At 46.2% G+C, this 21,456-nt stretch overlaps 1 protein-coding gene across 7 annotated transcripts in view; it reads right to left on the bottom strand.

The window, feature by feature from the left end:
• Tnrc6c (trinucleotide repeat containing adaptor 6C) overlaps nucleotides 1-21,456 on the bottom strand; it is a 71,133-nt gene that overhangs the window by 28,848 nt on the left and 20,829 nt on the right. For 4 of the 7 annotated variants that reach the window (XM_042667167.1, XM_042667168.1, XM_042667170.1 and 1 more), the window contains exons 1-3: nucleotides 12,548-15,030; nucleotides 6,629-6,844; nucleotides 3,167-3,333 (exon numbers count right to left, since the gene is read on the bottom strand). In XM_042667167.1, the coding sequence (XP_042523101.1) occupies nucleotides 3,167-3,333; nucleotides 6,629-6,844; nucleotides 12,548-14,933 (2,769 nt within the window). In that variant the 5' untranslated portion in view covers nucleotides 14,934-15,030. Of the gene's footprint in view, nucleotides 1-3,166; nucleotides 3,334-6,628; nucleotides 6,845-12,547; nucleotides 15,152-21,456 lie in introns of those variants that run through there. The other 3 variants (XM_042667165.1, XM_042667166.1, XM_042667169.1) reach the window with 1 other exon arrangement.

Here is a 21,456-nt window from a genome sequence, read left to right as displayed (position 1 = left end):
TAATGGACTTACAAAAGGCAGGGTAATTAGTTTTCTTTCCCAAAGAGATAGTTAGGCTCATCACAAATATATACTCTTTCCATTATTAAAAAAAAATCACAAGGATGGGGCTGGGAAGGCGGCTCAGTGGTAGAGTGCTTGCCTTGCATGCATGAGGCCGGCCCTGGGTTCGATTCCTCAGCACCACATAAGCAGAAAAAGCTGGAAGTGGTGCTGTGGCTCAGGTGGTAGAGTTAGCCTTGAGCTGAAGAGCTGAGGGACAGCGCCTAGGCCCAGAGTTCAGGCCCCATGATGGACAAAAAAAACAAAAAAATTTAAAAATCACAAGGACTGCCCTCCTGAACTCGGTGACATGTGAAGGTTACTGAAGATTACATGGTTTCTATCATTTCATCAGTTCCATTCCAAACAACAACCAAGTGCAGAGGCTTGTGTCAGTGAATGAAAGGACAAATAAGGAAAGAACAAGGAGTCAGAAGAAGAATGGAGATGAAGAGAAAGGGGAGAAAGGCAACTAAAGAGAGAAACTGGGGGGGCTGGGAAGGTGGCTCAGTGGTAGAGCGCTTGCCTTGCATGCTTGAGGCCCTGGGTTCGATTCCTTAGCACCACATAAACAAAAAGAAAAAAGCCAGAAGTGGCGCTGTGGCTCAAGTGGTAGAGCACTCGCCTTGAGCTGAAGAGCTGAGGGACAGCGCCCAGGCCCAGAGTTCAGGCCCCACTACCGGACCCCCCCCAAAAAAAAAAAGAGAGAGAAACTGAGTGTCCTAGGCAGGGGCCCCAGGGGGCTGCAAGTGCCAGGGGCACCACACAAACCGTGCCCAAGAGCCTGCCCTCTCTTCTGCAGTGACAAAGGCTGAGTGACAACTACTGATATAATACGGATACAATCCTTCAGTTAGGCATATTAATGTCCTCCTATAGCTCCAACTACTTGGAAGGCTGAGGTAAGATTGCTGAAACCAGGCTCAGAGGCCAGTCTGGGCAACACAGCTGACTGTAACTATATAATGGAGCATGTGGCATAGTAACACTGATGAGAGTATAAAAATGGACATATGCCCAAGAAGTAGTTTACTTGAGGCTAGTTTAATCCTTACTAAGTAGCTGCCTGAGCCAGATTAGTCTTACTACTTTACCAATTTGGCATTTCCAGCCCCACCATACTTGTATTACCTGCTGGCTCAATTGGAAAGAGATTTCATGTCTAATAATCTCTGCACCTTCTAGGCAAAGAAACCTATAGGCTAACTCTGAACAGCACAGTCACATGATGCCAAAGCACCAGATCTTTCCACTCCGCCTCATCTGCTCAATTCTGCCCTTTGTACAGCGACTTAAATATTAATATTTAAAAAAAATGAATGAAGAAAGAAGAAAATAACATGTCATTGGCTATGCCTAGGACAAGTGGTGCTGCTGCTCTGCAGTGCTGAGACATCAGTCATTTTGACAGGTGATGACAACTCTCCTCCATTTGGCTCTGCCAATTTACATTCCTGCCAGCAATCTAGGCACTCCTCTGCTTTGAGAACAGACTGTTTTCTCTGGCAGGGGGTGTGGCTCAAGTAAGTGTTAGAGCGCTTGCCCAGCAAGCATGAGGCCCTGAGTACCAGTAGGCCCCAGTACCACAAAAAAAAAAAAAAAAAGAAGAAGCTTAAGAGTTGGGTCTACCAATATTTTCTTGCGTTTAAATTTAAAACAGAAATTAAAGTTATTAATTTTTATTGAAATTGGTAATAACAGAAAAAACATTTTTCAAATAAAAATTTATTTCAAGGCATTTTTTGTGAGGGGACTGGCACCACTTGTGTGGCGGTGGCTGGATTCTCCTGAACTTCCACACATCAGCTGAGCGATTGATGGTGTCTCTTGACAGTGCTACCTGCTCTGGCCAGTGCTAGACTTCCCCAGAGTGACACTAGTGGGAACTGATGGTGCTAGCCCTGGGGCAGGCCCAGCAGCAGCTGGAGGCAGGACTTTAGGGAGATAACAAGACCTCACCCCTCCCTCCCCGCCTCCTCCACTACTCCCCATGATAAGCTGAGCAGCCTTGCTCCCCAGTGTGTTCCTGCTGCAGGCTAGTCTAACAGGGCCAATCTCCAAATCTGTGAATCCAAATAAACCTTTCCTTTTTTTTTCTCCCTGGTTCTAGGGCTTGAACTCCGGGCTTGGGTGCTGTCCCTGAGCTTCTTTTGCTTGAGGCTACCTATATCACTTGAGTCAAAGTGTCACTTCTAGCCTTTTCTGAGCAGTTTACTGGAAATAGATCCTCAGATCTCATCCTCGTGAATAGCTAGGATTATAGGTGTGAGCCACTGGTGCCCGGCAAGCTTTTTTTTTTTTTTGTCAGTACTGGGGTTTGAACTCTGGGGCTGGCTGCTGTCCCTTAGCTCTTCAGCTCAAAGCTAACACTGTACCACTTGAGCCACAGTGCTACTTCCGGCTTTTTCTGCTTATGTGGTGCTGAAGAATCAAACCCAGGGCCTCATGCATGCAAGGCAAGCACTCTACCACTGAGCCACCTTCCCAGCCCTAAAGGAAGTTTATTTTATAGGACTAAAACTTAGTTTAGTTTATAGGACTAAAACTTTGCCTTTTTTAGCAAGTTCTGTACTTGAAGTAAAGCAGCATTTTAGTCAGCTAGCCATTGCTGTAACAAATACCTGAACTAAATCAGTTTATAAAGAGGAAAGGTTAAGACAGGTGCTGGTGGCTCATGCCTGTAATCCTAGCTATGCAGCAGGCTGAGATCTGAGGATTGCTGTTCCAAGCCAATCCCAGCAGGACATTCTGTGAAACTCTGATCTCCACTTAACCACTAGAAAACCAGAAGTAGCTCTGCTCAAGTAGTAGAGCGCTAGCCTTGAGCTGAAGAGCTGAGGGACAGTGCCCAGGCACAGAGTTCAGGCCCACAAGCTAGGAAGATGATGATGACGATGATGACAACAACAATAACAACAACAAAAGTATCTTTGACCAACAAAAACAACAATAACAACAAAATGTATCTTTGACCTTGATGACCACGCAAAGGGTCTCAGTGATGACAAAGGGTCCTAAGAGCACCCTGGGAGCTCAGGTTTACCACTCATGGAGATGTCCCCTCCAACCACCAGTCGGGCACTGCTGTCTCCCGGTCCATTCTTCTCCCACAGACACCGCCTACCTTCTGAAGTCCTTTTTTGGAGGCACTGCCCCAGGAGCCGCAGGAGGAGGCGCTTTCTTGGGAGGCAGCATTATTCCACAGGTCCCCGTCCTCGTCTTCCCACTGGCTGGGGCCCAGGTTCATTTCGTCCCCACCACTGCCCCAGCCATCTTGCATAGATTTGGAAGCTGCAAAGAGAACAAATGAACTCCTCAGATTCACAGGAAATAAGTGTAGCTGGGCTCCACCTCAAACTCTACCTACTAGTTCTCTATGCGGTTCCAACTTCAACCAAACACACATCATTTTGGAACACAGACATTTTAAGAGTCAGGAATCTCCACAGTGTATGAAAAGGCTACTCAAAAGGAGAAGCCTGGAAAACATCACTGTCCTGGTGCGATTCTCAAGTCACAACTTGAGCAAAGCCTATCGCACTGTCACACAGACCAGTGCTTCTCAACTTGGTCATAGGAGAAAGTTGGTGGGGACCAGGTGAGCCGAGGGTAGGCCCAGGCATCTGAAGTCTGACAAGTTCCCAGGACATGCCCACACACTCCAGGACAGAGACTTGGGGCAGAGGGAAGTCAGCTGGGTTTCCTTGTTGGGGTAATATGTTTTTCTTCCTTGTTAAAAATACAAAGTGAGTTTTGGTGTCAAAGTTAGGCCAGATGTTTACTTCTTGGAAGAACTACACTAAGATGAGACTTATGATAGGTGGCAAGGTCCTGAAGATGATGCAACTATGATGCTTACAACACAGATAGGCACCCAACAAACCTAAGGGCAAATTCTTCTTCTTTTTTTGGCCAGGTGTAGGGCTTGAACTCTGGGCCTGAGCGCTGTCCCTCAGCTCTTCAGCTCAAGGTGAGCACTCTACCACTTGAGCCACAGTACCACTTCTGGTTTTTTGGTGGTTAATTGGAGATAAGAGTCTCATGGTCCAGTGCACAGGTAGCTCACGCCTGTAATCCTATCTACTCTGGAGGCTGAGATCTATTCTTTTCTTTTCTTTTTTTTTTGGGGGGGGGGAGGGCGGTCCAGTCGTGGGGCCTGAATTCTGGGCCTGGGCACTGTGCCTCAGCTCTTCAGCTCAAGGCTAGCACTCTACCACTTGAGCCACAGTGCCACTTCTGGCTTTTTTTTCTGCTTATGTGGTGCTGAGGAATCGAACCCAGGGCCTCATGCATACAAGGCAAGCACTCAACCACTGAGCCACCTTCCCAGCCCCAGGAGGCTGAGATCTAAAGATCTTGGTTCTCCAGCCAGGGCAGGAAAGGCTGTGAGACTATCTCCAATCCAATAAAACACCAGAAAACTGGAAGTGGTGCTGTGGCTCAAGTGGTAGAGCGCTCACGTTGAGCTGAGGGACAGAGTCCAGGCCCAGAATTCAAGACCCAGGACTGACAAAAACAGAAACAAAAAAACAAAAAACAAACTCATGGACTTTCCTGCCTGGGCTGGCTTTGAACCTCGAACCTCAGATCTCAGCCTCCTGATCCTGCCCGGGCTGACTTTGAACCTCAATCCTTCGATCTCAGCCTCCTGAATAGCAAGGATTACAGATGTAAGCCACTAGTACCCTAAGGGCAAATTCTAAGAACAAAATATACTGTGGCATGAAGCCAAGTGCCCAGAACTTTCCTGATCTTTTAGCTTTGTGACAAATACTTGCAGCCAGGCAGTGGAGCCATTGTTGGCAAAGTATTAAAACACAAAATCAACAGTATCTTTTAAGATCTAGGATAACTAATGACAGCCAAAGAAAATGGGAAGATTCTGCAGCTGTGCACGATTAATATCAACTGTAAATCCAGCGATCTTCCTATTTACACTGATGTGTTAAGTGTCACACTGTAAGATGTTGCACACTAGATGCTCCAGGTGGAAACCAGAGTCTGGACACCCATAAGAAATGAGTGCTAGACAAGTGCTCCGCCTTGACTTAGCCTGTTTTGCAAGGTTTAAGCACAAATGTGGAGGACCTAAGGTGATATTTTGTTTATGAGCAAGAAGTACTGGGGTATTGTTAATATCTTCAAACACAAAGCCTAAGAGGAAAAATGCTGTGCTTTCCATGTTCCACTGGGGAAGTGGGTGTAAGCTGTGTGAACGATGTATCTGCAGGGAGCCAACTGACTGCTGGGAACCGGGAGCTTGTACTCGACACGGTTTTCGATTTTGGAATATTAACATATACATAATGATGTATATAAATAATATTTTTCCCCCAGTCCTGGATCTTGAACTCAGGGCCTGTCTCTGAGCTTCTTTTGCTCAAGGCTAGCATTCTACAACTTGAGCCACAGCATTATTTCCGGCCTTTTCTGTGTATGTGGTACTGAAGAATCGAACCCAGGGCTTCATACATGCTAGGCAAGCACTCTAAGCCACATTCCTAGCCCCATTCTTTTTTTTTTGCTGGTCCTAAGGCTTGAGCTCTGCTTGGACACTGTCTCTGAGCTCAAGGCTAGTGCTCTACCACTTGAGCCACAGTGCCACTTCCAGCTTTTTCTGTGATTAATTGGAGATGAGTCTCATGGATTTTTCTACCTGGGCTGGCTTTGAATTATGATCTTCATATCTCAACCTCCTGAGTAGCTAGGATACAGGTACAGGTGTGAGCCACTGGCACCCAGTCTGATTTTCTTTTTTCTTTTTCTTTTGGTGCAAGACTGGAACTTGAACTTGGTACCTGAAGCTTTCCCTGATCTGCAAGTGCTCTACCAACCAAACCACTCCTCTAATGCCCACATGATTATTAATGATTCCACAGAGGCATGACATTCACTTGTGTTGCACATAAACCATACACACACAGCAGAAGATGCCTATACAGAACACTTACAGTGCACCTGTATTTTGACAGTGACTTCATAAGAGACTTTTCTACTTGTAGTGTCAGAAAGTTTCAGATTTTAAAACATGTGCAACCTATAGCAGTACCAAACATACCACCCAATCACTTTCCTTCTTTTCCTTTTCTTTCATAGGGTCTTGTTGGCAGCCTAGGCTGGTGGGCCTGGAACAGTCTCCCTGCCTTAACCTTCTCATTACAGGATTATACATGTGCACTACCACATCTGGATTCTCCACCCCCGCCCCCCCTTCCTTCTCTTCCTCCCATCTTGGATATACGAGAGAGTCACTTCAGGGCCTGTCCTTGCCAGGCAAGTGCTTTACTACTTTTTTTTTTTGTCAGTTGTGGGGCTTGAACTCTGGGCCTGGGCACTGACTGTCAGCTCTTCAGCTCAAGGTGAGCACTCTATCACTTGAGCTACGGCGCCAATTCCTGTTTTCTCGTGTTTATTGGAGATAAAAGTTTTCACGGACTTTCCTGCCCAGGCTGGCTTTGAACCTCGATCCTCAGATCTCAGCCTCCTGAGTAGCTAGGATTACAGGCATGAGCCACCGGTGCCCAGCAGTGCTTTACTACTTGATTTCTGCAGCCCACATTTCTAAACTGTCAGATCAAGGCCTTACCTGGTTTGCACAGGGCTGGGCCGGTGGCAGGTGCGCTGGCTCTTCCAAATGTCACTGCCTGCTCACCAGGATGGTCCCCCCATCCGCTGCCACTGCTGGGTGGCTTCCCCCAGGCGGCTGTGCCGTTGTCAACCAAGGTGGCAGGGGAGGAGGGTTCTCCCCACGAGTTCTCAGCCTTTGAGTGCACGTTAGGCATTTCTCCCCAGCCTGATGAAACTGAAAAGGTGCCCACAAGAGAGAAAGTTAGACTGTAATTCAACAATCACAACAGCTCTAACGCTAACCATGTGGACTGACACCACTTCTCTGAAAGGCCTACACCACTGGGAATTCTCATGGGTACATTGTCTCCAGAGAAATGAGATTATTAATTACGTAATAACCAAACACTAGACCTGACTCTGATACAAGAGAAAGCTTATGGTATCAAATGAAAATACTTAAATGTAAAATTTAAATGATATAGCCTAAATATGGATATTCACACCTGTGAAATTAATTTTCTTCTTAAGGGGAATCAAAGTCCAAGGCCAGCCCAGGTTAAACTTTTAGTAAGGATACCATCTCAACAAACTGGTGTAATGGCTTAAGCTTCAAATCTCAGGTATGTGGGAGGTATAGGTAGGACTGTCATGGCAAAAGCCTGAAATTCTACCTGAAAAATAAAGCAAAAAGGGCTGGGGCATGGGCAAGCACAAGGCTCTGAGTTGAAACCCTAATACCACCAAAATATTAAAAAAACCAAAACGACCCTTCAAGGTTAGCAGAGTGTGCATGAGGCCCTGGGTCCAATCCATAGCGCCACCACGCTGTGCAGAAGTGGAAGTCTAGGTGTGCTACATTGGCTTCACCATTAACCAACTACCATGGCTAAGTAAGGCACAGCTGGTGGAGGTGTGATGGGCATTAGTATTGCTTTCTGAGGGTGTTGAAGCTGCCTCCAGCCACCACGGCTTAGCATGGGAATTCACAGAAGTGTCCACAACTTAAGACAAGTGCCAAGCCAGCTGTGTGTGCGTACATCCAACAATGACCTGTGCGTGTCACAGGGGGAGGCCTCTGTGCTGAGCAGCTGCCATCGACAGGGAACTGCAAACCTGAGAGACCCCGCCAGGCGCTCTGCTGTCGACAGGGAACTGCAGACCTGCGAGGGACCCTGCCAGGCGCTCTATGGTAAAGGACCTGGTGGACTCAGGCTGAGCGGTACTGGAGAGCACTTCAAATGCAAAAAAGTGAAAAGAATCTGTCAAATCCTACCACCTTTAGTACACCATTTCTGTACCAAGGAGTTCCGGAGTCCTTACCTCCTTTCAGTGCCTTCAACTGAACAAACAGAATTGGGAACAACAAATTAGCAGTATTAACAAACACCACCAGAAACTGTAGTTTTCATTCACTTTAAAAATACTTTACTGGGGCTTGAACGCAAGGCCTCTTTGTCTTATTTGGCTCTTTTCACTCAAGTGGTGCTCTACCACTTGAGGCACAGCTCCACTTCTACCATTTAGGTGGTTAATTAGAGCTGAGTCTCATGGATTTTCCTGTCCTGGATGACTCAGAATCATGATCCTCGGGCTTAGCCTCCAGAGTAGCTAGGATTACAGGTGTGAGCCACTGGAGCCTGGCTTTGTGTGTATTTGTATGTGTGTGTGTGCGCATGCATGTGTGTGTGTGTTGAATTTATATCCTCAAACATACTAGGCATGCGATCTACCACTGAGCTGCATCTCTATGCCAAATAAGCATTCTTCATGTTTTTCCTGGAGTGGAGAAAGCAAAGTGTATTAGTAAGTGGCTGTGCTAAGACTGGATGGCCTAGAAGTGAGCACAGCCAGCCCCAGGCTGAGGCCCCAGGCTGAGGCAGTGGGCCCTGGCCCCACCATCAGCTTTGTCATTGTGAAAGCAGGGACAAGCTCCAGCTCCTTCTGTAACTATGACCTATGGCGGGGTGAGGTCAGGGGCTGAAGACAGGTAGTCAAGTCAGTAGGATGAAGAAAAATATCTGGAATACACGTCACATGAGCAGTGTATTTCTGACTGGCACAGGGAACTACTATTTACTGCCATTCAATCTTGGAAGACAGGTAAGGCTCAGTGAGCCCAGGATGCTGCTGGCGCACTTGAATCTAGTATATAATACCCTATTTTCCTTTAGAGGAGTATGCAGTGATCTCCCCCCGGCCCCCATCCCTTTTTTGGTGAAACCCAAGCATGCTCAGGGAGGAAAGAACCATCTGGAGGCTGTTCCTCATCTGCACCGACAACTCAAGAGTTAACTGTGAGATCCTGTACTCGGTCATAACTAACATTCACTGTCTTCTGGGAGCCTGCAGACTGAATGCCCCAGGACATTAGCTGTGTTGGGTAGTCAAGCTGTCAAGTAATTTTAGGATTTGTTTTATTCCCTTATAAATCTAAGTAAATGCTGTGTCTGCACTTCCCACAAGTAGTAGAAAGAACAGCCTGGTGCCACTATGACCTGACAGCTTCAGGTTCTGGGCGAGTGGTCTATGTCAGATTAAGGCAGTGCTACACCTGGCCAGCAAGCATCTAGGCTCTGTGTTCAAGCCCCAAGATAGGCAAGAGAGAGAGAGAGGGTTCACTGAAAGTTGGTCAAAGGGCATATGCTGTTTTAGAACCTTGGTGCAATGGTACCGAACTGCAAGCAGATCCATACAGACTTCTTGTTATGGCCTTGGGAGATGAAACTGTCAGGGACTTGGAGGAAGCTGAAAGACCATTTGCAACAGGTGAACTGAAGAGGCTCAGTGGGACAGTGAGACATGAATTCATGCAGAAAGGATGGCTCTTTGTTTGCCCACCAGCTGCTCAATGTGCAGGATGCCCACCTCTGTGATTCTGGCCTCTCTGGGCCTGCTCCACCCCCATGTTGTTCCTACTATGTATGGTCTCTGCTTTCTTTGCTCACTGACTTGCAAGTTTCACATGCAGGGGCTTGACTCCCACGCCTCCATCTACCTCAGCACTAGAATGCAGCCAGGACGATAGGCCCCAACACACACACTGAATGAACATCTACCCACGTGTGCTATTCCTGGGCCCCAACACTGTCCAATAACTAGTTAGGCCCCAGTCAGAATTTTTTTTTTTTCCAGTCCTGGGGCTTGAACTCAGAGCCTGGGGCTCTGTCTCGGAGCTAGCTCAAGGCTAGCACTCTACCACTTGAAACCACAGCGCTACTTCTGACTTTTTCTGTTTATGTGGTACTGAGGAATGGAACCCAGGGCTTCATGCATGCTAGGCAAGCACTCTACCACTAAGCCACATTCCTAGCCTCACCCAGTCAGACTTCTGTTCCGTCTCTGCACGGGGAGGTAATACAAGCTTTCTACTTCACTGACAAGTGGACTGCCTGCACCTGCCCTTTCCCTGGCCACTCCACAGATGTTTATAAGGTGCTCTCCTTTTACATCCATTCTCTACTTGCTCCTTTCTGTTGGCTTTTAAATGTGCTCCCGCCTAGTATTTTGGAGGTGTTGGTCCTAGAGATGGAACCCATGGACATGTGGATGCTAGACAAGCATTCTACCACCAAGTTACATCCTCAGCTTCTACACTACTATTTTTTTAGAGATGGCCTTTCCCCTCAGCTGCACTAGGCTCCGGGGTTGAGACTTGGTCTTTCACACATCTTTTGTTGTGCTAGTGGAGTCTGAATTCTATGCCTCTGTATATCCCTTACCCAGCTCTAAGCTGCTTCCATCTGGCCTTCCCTTTTGCTCCCAAATCCTTTCATGCCTGCCACCACTTCCACATCTCCATTCTGCCACTTCCCACACCACACTGCAACCCCCCTGTCTCCTCCCCGTCTTTTCTAGCATGGCTCCTCACTGATCAATTATTCATTGTATAGCTACAACTGATTCTACAAAAAGTTAACTTTAGGCTTCCACTCTGCTTAAAACCGTTCTGTTTCCCTGTATCTCACACAGCCCACCTGACCCTGTCTTGGGTCCCTCTCTTGGGCTGTTTCCCTCTGCAAGGCCTCCCACCATCACAGAGTGAGCATTCTGGCCTGCATGTACCACCTCACGGGAGCGAGGACAGAGGCAGACAGAAAGCCAATGTGGTGGCACTGATGGCACTGTGGAGTGGGCCACTGTGTGACAAGACCTTCCAGCTGGTCTGCTCAGAGGTCTGACTGCCTAGGACAGTTTCAAGCCAACATCTGCATGTATGACAAGTCAATGGGTACTCAGTACCCACTTGTTTGCTCTCTCCTGGCCTTCTAGAATTACCAAAGTGGACACAACCATGTGGCTTCCCCGACAGACTGAGCTCTGGATGCCACAAAGCGCCTGCCACATCCAGGTCTGAGGGGCCTTGGAGAGCTGTTCGCTCCCATAAAGTCTCATCTTCATTGGATGTTTATAAATTCAGAGGCTAATAAAATGGAAAGGTGCCCCTAACACAGTGACTATAGATTCAGGTTAAAAAAAAAAAAAAAAACCTAACCAAACCAAAACAAAAACTCTCACTAGGCTGGAGGCCTGACTCTAACAGCTGGGTGGGACAGAGCTCTATCTGCAACAGAAACACAGGGAATAGCAGTCCTGAGGGAGGGATGGCTTTATCACATTACAAGGAAACCTGTGGAGGAGTGCGGTCTGGGTGAGGGAGTTATAGACCTCGAGAGCCATTTTCACCCACTGCTTAGGCAATTCATGCTAGGATCACAATGGCACTTTGTGCCATGCACATACTGGCATTCAAAATTCGGAGGCTCCTGTGCTCTCCAGTGTTTAGCTACATTTTAAGCAACATTGTGCTTTAGGCTTGTGGTCTCAATATTCTTGGCATCCAGTTGCACAGATAGCTGACTTTGGAATTCTCTCTCTCAACTAAAATCAAAACATGACTGGTATAATGGCCTTTACATTTTACAACACTGTTTTACTACAGAGCTGACCACATATCAGAGACACTGTGAACGAGCTTCATTCAGACCAACTTGACACTCATTGCCCTCCTCCTCCTCCTCCTCCCACCAAGCTCCGAGGTAGCTCATCTGATCAATTAAAATATTTTATAGATTAACATAGATGAACATAATGGCTCCTAATCTTTCCTAAGAGGAGGTGTTTCTTCTTTTCTCTTGCATCTTATGAGCAGTCCTGATACTGTCATGTAAGGGTATGGAATGAATGTAAACTTAAGACTATTGCACAGTACAGGGGTTAGAGAATATGCTTGCACTTAAAATCTCGCAACGGAGGACTAAGTTAGCTTCAGCAATCAGACCATTATGGCACAAATGTGCCAAGAGCCTCTCAAGTATGTTTACAATGACACTGGAAAATATTCCAAAGAATGAGGCTAAAACAAGAAAGGAATTCGAAATTGTTTCTATATGATGTCAATGCCTAGGTGCTAGTGGCTCACACCTATACTCCTAGCTACTATGGAGGCTGAGATCTGAAGAATCATGGCTTGAAGCCTGTTCCTGTTTGAGACAACATCTCCAATTAACTACCAAAAAGTGGGCCTGAAGGCCCCACCAGCAAAGCAAGCTAGATGAATTACCCCAATAGTGGCCCAAAAGAAGTCAACTATCTATCTAATTATATAACCAATAAGAAACATAGACAAGAGTACAGCACAACATAAACACAACTTCGAAGTACGTTACTCACTGGCAATCTGAAGAAGAAAAAAAAAGCACCAAGCAGTGGGGGGATTTTGCTCTACAGGGTTCTCAGAGATCATTTCCCTTCACTATTAAACTTATGAGTAGACTGTTCTATATTTGCTGTCTTTAGAGGACAGCCACACCACAAGGAAAAAGGGCATTTACTTTTGAGTCATTTACTGTGGAACCTCTAGCCAGAGTCCTTACATATAAGCAGCGAGAATAAGCTACTCTTTTACTCATAAAGCGGCATGGAGCGCCTTCCGTACCTGGCCCGAGCAGTGGCGACCGATTCAGCTGGGCACCGGCCTGATGCGAAGGTGGCGTCTCAGCTCGATGTGCAGTGCTCGAGGTGGGGGTCGTGGGTGTGGCAGTGGTCGTGGTACTGCTCTGGATGACTGGGTTGTTCCTATCCCACATGTTTACAGTTTTATTGTTGTAGTTGCTTGGGTCCCCCCAAGCTGAGGTACCATCATCAATTTCCATTTTGCGTCGAATGGACGGTGGAGAGGGCTCCTCCCAGCCAGTTGCCTCACTGCTGTCCTTCTGTGTGACTGGAGCTGGGCCCCCAATCCACCCTGTCCCCGTCTGCTTAACAGACGCAGCTCCTCCCCAGTTACTCGCATTGTTGTCTTGGGCCTTGTGAGTCCAGTTCTGCTGGGGACCAGGTTTGAGAGCCTCACCCCAGTTTGTACCTGGATTCACCTTTGCACTTGTGCCATTGCCCCAGCTGCTGGTGCCAGACCTTGCAGCCTCATTCCAACCAGACCCCGATCTGTTATTGTCAGCATCCCACCCAGATCCATTTTTTTTCCCATCCCCCAGGTGTCCAAGGACAGGAGATGGATCAGCCCAGTCTCCCGCTCCTGCACTCCAGGCTGGATTCGATCTTTGTCCATCGCCCCAGTTTTGGGATTTGGGTTTTTGAGTCTCACCCCAGGTGGGTGCCTTGTCCTCCTGATTTACGGTCCCACTCCAGGCATGGCCACTCTTGGCAGCAGCAGCATTAGTAACAGCAGTAGAGCTCATCGAGTCCCCCCACACCCCTGGGCCACTGGACACTTTGTTGTTGCTGTCTCCCCAACCTGTGTTTGCTGGCGCAGCGGTGGGTGGCGAGCTGACCCACGCCGATACTGAAGAGGTATTTGTACTGTTCACCACGGACCCATCATTCTTCCCCCCTGAGTTTGAAGGTTGAGTAGCTGCACAGCCCCAGGCCTCTGTCCCATTGTCATTCTTCCTTTCAGACCTAGGGGATTCTTCAAATTCCCAGGCAGTGTTTTGCTTTACAGGAGTCTGCCCCCAGCCAGTATTAGACAGAACTCTTGGGTCAAGGTCGTTCCTTGGCAACTGGATGTGCCCTTGGTCTATAACCCCTTTATCTCGCCTCCTGCCCTCTGCAGCTCCTTCCCTTCCAGTGCCTCCATCACCGTGGCTGCCAGAGCCATCACTACTTCCTCCACTTGCTGTGGCTCCAGAAGATGCAGCTTTGGCCCACGAGTTCATGTGCTCACCACCCGGCTGCTGGGCAGGAGAGTGGTTGGCAACACTAACGCTTTCCCACCCTGGGGATCCTTTCCCACTGACATCACCATTGGAATGTTGGTTCGGGGACTTGCCCCACTCCCCATTCACACCACTAGAGGAGTTCCGGCTGGAGTGGCCCCAGGCTCCTGAATGGATATTACTGACTCCGCTGCTACTGCTGCTGCTGCCCCTTCCCCAGGAGAGGATCCCAGGACCTGCAGGAGGCCCCGAGTCCCAGGCACTCCCTCCATTCCCTTCCTTTTGCCCAGCACTGCTGGATCCATTTTGCTTAGCACTTAATGCTGAGTTCACAGTGTCTCCACTCCCCTGGCTGAACCCAGGATTATTATTTCCTGTAGCAGGGCTGCTGGGGGACAGTCCCCACACAGAACTGCTCATTCCTTCCCCACCAGCCCCACTGCCTTGAGACACTGATGATCCGTTAGCACCAGGAAGGCCTTGCAGGTGGGGCGGGATGATGGCTCCCATACCAACAGCCATGCCCCAATTTGGCAGTCCATCTGTCTGCATTGCACTGACGGGGTTTGGTGAAGAGCTCATGGAGTTAGTGTTATTTGGCCCATCAGTGTTAAGGTTCTGAGACTGTACGCTGAAAGACACATTCTGAGAAGTGGATGTTTGTGGTTCTGTGCTCTCTGGTGGCAGCAGGTTTCCCCAAGCACCTAGAGTGCCTGCTGGGTTCCCATTCTGACTGCCCATGCTCTGACCTATGGCACTGACTGGACTGCAAATACTGGAAGGGTTGCCTGTTGCCACAGGTCCTTCATGTCCAAGCACAGGCCAGGCAGCTGGGTTGGCATTAGGATTAAGGTTAAGATTAATGCCGGCATTGGAGTTGGAAGCACCCCAGCAATTCTGACTTCTCCCATCTCCAATCATATTGTCCATTTTTCCATCCCCACCACCAATAGAGCAGTGAACCAGGCCAGAGCCAGAACCTGTGGCTACACCCCACACTCTGGCCGCACTTCCGCTCCCATTTGCTCCCCCTGTCCCGAGGGCACTCTGATGGGAAGGGCTTTGGACGAGTGCGCCACTGGCGCCATTATTGCCATTCGTCTTCTTAGTATGTCCTGTGAAGCTGCCCTGGGCACTCCCTGTAGCCATGCCACTGTTCTCTGAGCCACAGGTGGAGGCGGAGTCAGTGTCTGCAGGACATTCTAAGGCTGACTCAATCTCTGCTCCTGGGACGGCTGGCCAAGCCTCCTGGTCAGCCTTGTCAGTGATCACTTTATCCCAGCTGCAGTTGGGTTCAGTTCTGTAGGAGGGCTGCTGTCCCCACTGAGAATTTTCATAATGATCTGCCAGTGCACTGTGACCAAGATCTGAAAAAGACCGAACAAAACTCAAAATTAGATATTCCTCCCACTTGCCAGTGAATCAACAGTTAACTAATAATTGGGAGAAGCTCTGTATTATAGTTCAGCTTTTTAATTCTAAATGAGAAACTCTAATACAAAAATGGCTTGAAGGAGCTAAGGGTATGGTTTAGTGGTAAAGTGCTTGCATAGCATGCATGATGAGGTCTTACGTATCGTTTCTTGAACTTTAAAAAAAAAAAAAAAAAGAAAGCTATTTGTCTTCTTAGCAGCTCCCACTAAAAATTACAGTAATTCCCCCCCCCCCCCCCCGTACTCTCCCTCTACTCCCTGTCCCTTTGAGCATCTGTGCTAAAGGAAGTGGCAGTATGGAGTATATGCTTAGGCAACTTCTGCAAATACATAGATTTGGGAAGCACTGGCAAAGATACTAAGTTCTCCTGGACTTCTGAATACAGTTCAAGAGTTCTAATGAGGGCTGGGCTCAAGTGGCAGAGTACTTGCCTAACTAGCACCAGACCCTCAATTCTATCTCCAGTATTGAAAAACAAAAACAAACCCTTCCCTTTCCAATAGCCAATAACTTGCTGTTTCACCAGGATATGGTACTGTTTACATCTACACCAAATTCTCATTCAATAAGCTGCATTCTTCAATGATAGCCAGTCTCTCCGAATAAATTGGTAGCCACAAGAACTCAGATTTTGGCCATAAACATTTATGCTCTGGTTCACTCAGAAAATATTGTCTACCATCATGTCTTCAAGGAGCCCACCTTGAGAAATTAGTCTTAATTCAGGTTGATTTTTTAATTACCCTGAACCTGTGCTTTATCACCATACTTTTCTAACAGGATTTGCTTGTAATTGAAATTCCTGCTAAGAACATTGGATAATTATTTTATTTGGGATTCTATTATACCAATATGGTCTTTCACTTAGATTACATTTAATGACTTAATTTTGAAGTTGTTTGAAAACAGAAAGTATACACAGGCATTTTTCTTTATTGATTCTTAACACACATTAGTTGTACAAGGGGGTTTCCATAGAGGCATTTTCCCACACATAAACCATGTATCCAGTCAACCTCTCCCCTCCGGAATCATACACATACACACACAGACTCACACACACAAACACTTTTTGTTGTTGTTTGCTTATTTTTGGTGCCTGTTGTGGGGCTTGAACTCAGGGCCTGCGCACTGTCCTTGAGCTTCTTTTGCTCAAGGCTAGTGCTCTACCACTTGAGCCACAGCACCACTTCCAGCCTTTTCTGTTTATGCGATACTGGGGAATCAAACCCAGGGCTTCATGCATGCTAGGCAAGCACTCTACCATTAAGCCACCTACTCAGCCCTGTCCCTGAGCTCCTTTGTTCAAGGCTAGCACCCTACACAGCTCCCCTTTGGTTTTTGAGTGGTTAATTAAAAATTCAGTCTCATGGGAACTTTTCTGCCTGGTCTGGCTTCAAACCATGATCCACAGATCTTAGCCTCTAGAGCAGCTGGGATTACAGGTGTCACTTATTCTGTTTACCATTCCCACTCCTGCTGTGTCCACCCCCCATCTGAGCATGTTTTACTTTCCTATTACTTTTTTTTTAAGTGAGAATTAATTGTAACTAGGAGCTTTCACTATGGTATCTTACTTTTTGCTGAGAATAACCTTCTCTATTGATTTTTCTTCCCCTGTATCCTTAATCCCCTATTGATCAACAGCTTTCATGAGTTCCATGCCTTCATCATACATTGTTGAACTGTTAACCCTCCATATATTTTAGGGGGGGTCTGGTCGTGGGGTCTGAACTCTGGGCCTGGGTACTGTCCCTCAGCTCTTCAGCTCAAGGCTAGCGCTCTACCACTTGAGCCACAGCGCCACTTCTGGCTTTTTTTTCTTTTTTCTTATGTGGTGCTGAGGAATCGAACCCAGGGCCTTGAGCATGCAAGGCAAGCGCTCTACCACTGAGCCACCTTCCCAGCCCATCCCTCCATATACTTTATTTATTATATATAGTACATTTAAAATTCATCTACCATCCATCCATCCATCCATCCATCCATCCATCCATCCATCCATCCATCCATCCATCCATCCTTGTGTTTGACAAGCTGGCACTTTTACCATTGAGTTACAACACTTCCAGCTCTAATATTTCCTCATTACTTTTGCCATAGGGTCTTGCTTCCTGTCTGGACATGATCCACCTCCATTAGGTTTCCTGTGCAGCTAGGATTATAATAGGCATGAGCCACCACATCCAGCTCTTCCCTGAGAAAGAGTATCACAATTTTTCCCCCTCCTGTCTGCACTAACCTCCAACTGCAATTCCAACAATCTCAGCCTCCCAGCTACGATTACAGGTGTGAGCCACTGGTGCCCACAGCCAATCATAACAGTCAATTTCAACTATCAAATCTATTAAAGCAAAGGTATTTTAATGTGATAAAATATATGCAACACAAAATATACCATTTCAACCCTGAATACAGAATTCATTAGCATCAAGTATTAAGTTAAAAATACATTTAATGGGGCTGGGAATGTGGCTTAATGGTAGAGTGCTTGCCTTGTATGCATAAAGCCCTGGGTTCCATTCCCTAGTATCACATAAACAGAAAAAGCTGGAGGTGGTGTTGTGGCTCAAGTGGTAGAGTGCTAGTCTTGAGCACAGAGGCTCAGGGACAGCGCCCAGGCCCTGAGTTCAAGCCCCAGAATGGGCAAAAAAATAAAAATAAAGGCTGGGAAGATGGCTCAGTAGTAGAGTGCTTGCCTTGCATACATGATGCCCTGGGTTTGATTCCTCAGCACCATATAAGCAGAAAAAAAGCCAGAAGTGGCACTGTGGTTCAAGTGGTAGAGTGCTACCCTTGAGCTGAAGAGCTGAGGGACAGTGCCCAGGTCCAGGGTTCAGACCCCCAACTCCAGTAAAAAATAAATAAAAAAAATTAAAAAATAAGAAACATTTTAAAAATACATTTATTGCAACTGTCTAGTCTTGCAGAACTTCATCATCTCAAACACATTCAAACCACCTCTACCATTTCTCCAGCCACTGCTAACATCAGGTACTCTGTGTCTTTAGGAGTGAGATTATTCCAAATGTCTCCTGTAAATGGAGTCACACGAAATTTGTAAAGTGACTGTCTTTTGTTTTGTTTTTTTTGGTCGGTTGTGGGGCTTGAACTCTGGGCCTGGGCACTTTCCCTCAGCTCTTCTGCTTAAGGCTAGCACTCTACCACTTGAGCCACAGCGCCACTTCCAGGTTTTTCTGCTTATGTGGTGCTGAGGAATCGAACCCAGGGCCTCATGCATGCAAGGCAAGCACTCTACCACTGAGCCACCTTTCCAGCTAAAGTGACTGTCATATTTCATTTTGCCTAATGTTTTTAGGGTCCATTCATGTTGTAGTCCTCATTTGTTTTTATGACTGGATTACTACTATTATTAACTATCGTTGTTTCGCCATATGCATAGACATCATTCTGTTTCTGCACTTACATATTGATGGTCATGTGGTTGTTTCCACCTTTTGGGTATTTTGAATAGTGTTGCTATAAATGCCAGTGTACAAATCTCTGTTCCAGTTGTTTCTTGCAATTGTTTTTGGAATATAACTAGGAATAGTTTTATTGAATCATATAAAAATTCTGTTTAGGAACTGGGTAGAGTGTTAGCTGCAAGCAAAATTGCCAAATGAGAACATGAGGCCCTGACTTAACACCCTAGTATCACAAAAAAGTAAAATTCCATTGGGCTGTGTGTGTGTGTGTGTGTGTGTGTGTGTGTGTGTGTGTGTGTGTGTGTACACAACACGCCATGCCACATGGCAGTACTGAGCCTTGAACTCAGGGCCTGAGCCTGGTCGTTTTTTGCTGGAGGCTGGTGCTCTCTACCACTCGAGCCACAGCTCCACTTTCAGCTTTTTGGTGGTTAATTGGAGATCTGAGTCTCCCAGACTTTTCCTGCCTAAGGCTGGCTTTGATCATTAGACATTAGCCTCCAGAGTAGCTAGGATTACAGGCATTCACTGCCACACCGGCCTTGACTGGATTATTATACTAATTTTGTATGGCCTAGACCTGAAGTAACTCCTAATCTCATGTATTGGGCACTTAGTCCCCAGATGGTGGCTCTAAGCTAGAAGGTTCTGGAAACTTTAGGAGATGGGACCTAGCTGGAGGAAGCAGGTCACTGGGGTGAGTCCTTATAGTAATCTTGTCACTACCATAATTATGATACCATCACCACCATCACCATCACAAGTCACTATTTCCATTATCATTACCATTTCCATTTCCACCACCACCATATATTCTTTTAACATACCCCCCACCAAAACAAATACTTAAAAAACCTTCTTTTTACATTGAAAAGGTACCTAGCATCTTAGAACTTTGACTTTGAAAATATTTGACTCAAATATTTTTAGAAACCAAAGTTTCCTGTATTATCAATTCACAAATCCTAAGTTGTCCAAAGGACTGAACCACAAAGGAGAAAAATAATTAGAATGTCTGATTTCTTAAAACTAAAGGAATATTCTAAATGAACATGGACCCTTGAGGGATCTCACCTGTTCTGTACAGTATTGGAGTTTGTAAAGCTGAAGCCCACATACCAGACATGCAGCATGTCTGAAGACATTTCCTCACAGCAATTTTAACTATTTTCAAATATACCTGCGCTAACTCAACCTTATTGAAGAAATAATATCTCTTTTCCAAACAGGAAAAAGAAGTGTAGAGAGGTAGTATGACTTAACTTTGCAATTAACAAATAGTGAGGAATAAATTGAAAATATGTGGTTTCAGAACAAGATTCTTAGTACTTTCTGTCATTTAATTCAGTTATCAAGACAATTTCTCCTGAAAGAGAAGAAACAAAAAGCTCATGCAAAACATTAAATTCTCCTTTCATCCTCTGTTTGCATGCTTTACCAATTTGACAAATGCCTATAAAAATCTATGTAATATGAGGTGAATAAATTTAAAAGGGTTATTGTTTAAAGAGAAAAGCTTTCTTGTTTATCTTTAAATTTCCAAATGTTATCACATGAAGATAAATTTTTCTTGGAAAATAACTGAATACAAGCCTTCTAAAAGGTATAGTAAGCCAAATTTTAATTAGGTATCAGGTAGAAAATCAGGTAGAAAAGCATAGACAAGCTCTACTCGAAAGCATGCTGAATACTACTTAATTGGTAATCACACTGACAAACAGTAAATACGTTCATTCTTTACCTTCACAGTCCTCTTAATGAAAACCATAAAATATTATAAAAATAGTTTCCAGTGGTTTCAACAGTTAACAATGTGTTTACTGGGAACAAATTCCTTGCTACATGGTTTTCAGAGGAGGGAGAAAGATTACAAGTATTTTAAGCTTTTGAGAACTCAAGATGCCGCTCCTTCCTCTGCATATTGTGTGCAAGTATCTCAGGAATAAAGTACTTCACATTCAGAATTCTAGTGCTGCAGAGACTCATGAAACAACTGTTTTAAGCATAAGGAATTCCATGTAGAGCAGAAGAAAAGGTTTGTTGGAAACAATAATAGAAGTGTCCAAAACAATGAGATTGTTGCCTTGCATATGTCTTCCAAAAGGCAGGTAAGGAGACTGTTTCCTCCAAGTTAAGAATGGATTAAAAAAACAGTAGAGAAAAGGGAAAAACAAGCTTGCTCAGACTAAGAGGGCAGGGGTAAACACAGTATGCAATGTCGTGGCCATGCCTTTGCTCCGAAGCAGATCCCAGCAAGCAGCTCTTTTCCAAGACGCCATTTTATCCAATCTGAACTGCTGCCAAGAGCTTAGGGACTCCAAGCTCCAGCTCACATGCAGGAATGGCATGTCACAAGCTGCCTGGAGAGGAGCAGCAGTTATTAGTTTTTGGATGGCTTTGTCTCTCCTGCTCTAGGAGGACAGATCCGTGAGGCACAAAGTGCAGGAGACGCTGTCTCTCAGAGAGCTGCCCTGCCCTGGGCTCCAACATGTTGGCGGGGGGCCAGAATGAACTGCCTTCTGTGGAGCTGCCAGGATGCTCCAGGGCCAGCCTGGCGCAGGCTAACCATAGAACAACCGCTGCCAGCAAGGCAGTATGAACAATGCCCTTTCCACCCCATGATGCCATCTGAAAGCTTTGATTATCTAATTGCAGCTGACACTAAACCAATCTTTTTCCTCTTTCATTTTAGCAGAGGCTTCCACTTCAGGAGTCAGTGACAATTAGCACCACAACCATTTTTCTAGCTTTTTTTGGAAGCCAGACAACAGAATTAGGGTGGGCTGCCTATTGGTTGCATGAAAGTCAAC

The sequence above is a fragment of the Dipodomys spectabilis genome, unplaced genomic scaffold (genome assembly GCF_019054845.1).
Source record: "Dipodomys spectabilis isolate Male_0828 unplaced genomic scaffold, ASM1905484v1 ptg000379l, whole genome shotgun sequence".
Classification (NCBI taxonomy): Eukaryota; Metazoa; Chordata; class Mammalia; order Rodentia; family Heteromyidae; genus Dipodomys; species Dipodomys spectabilis.
Note: the sequence above shows the minus strand (reverse complement) of the source record. Positions and strands in the feature narration are given on the sequence as shown.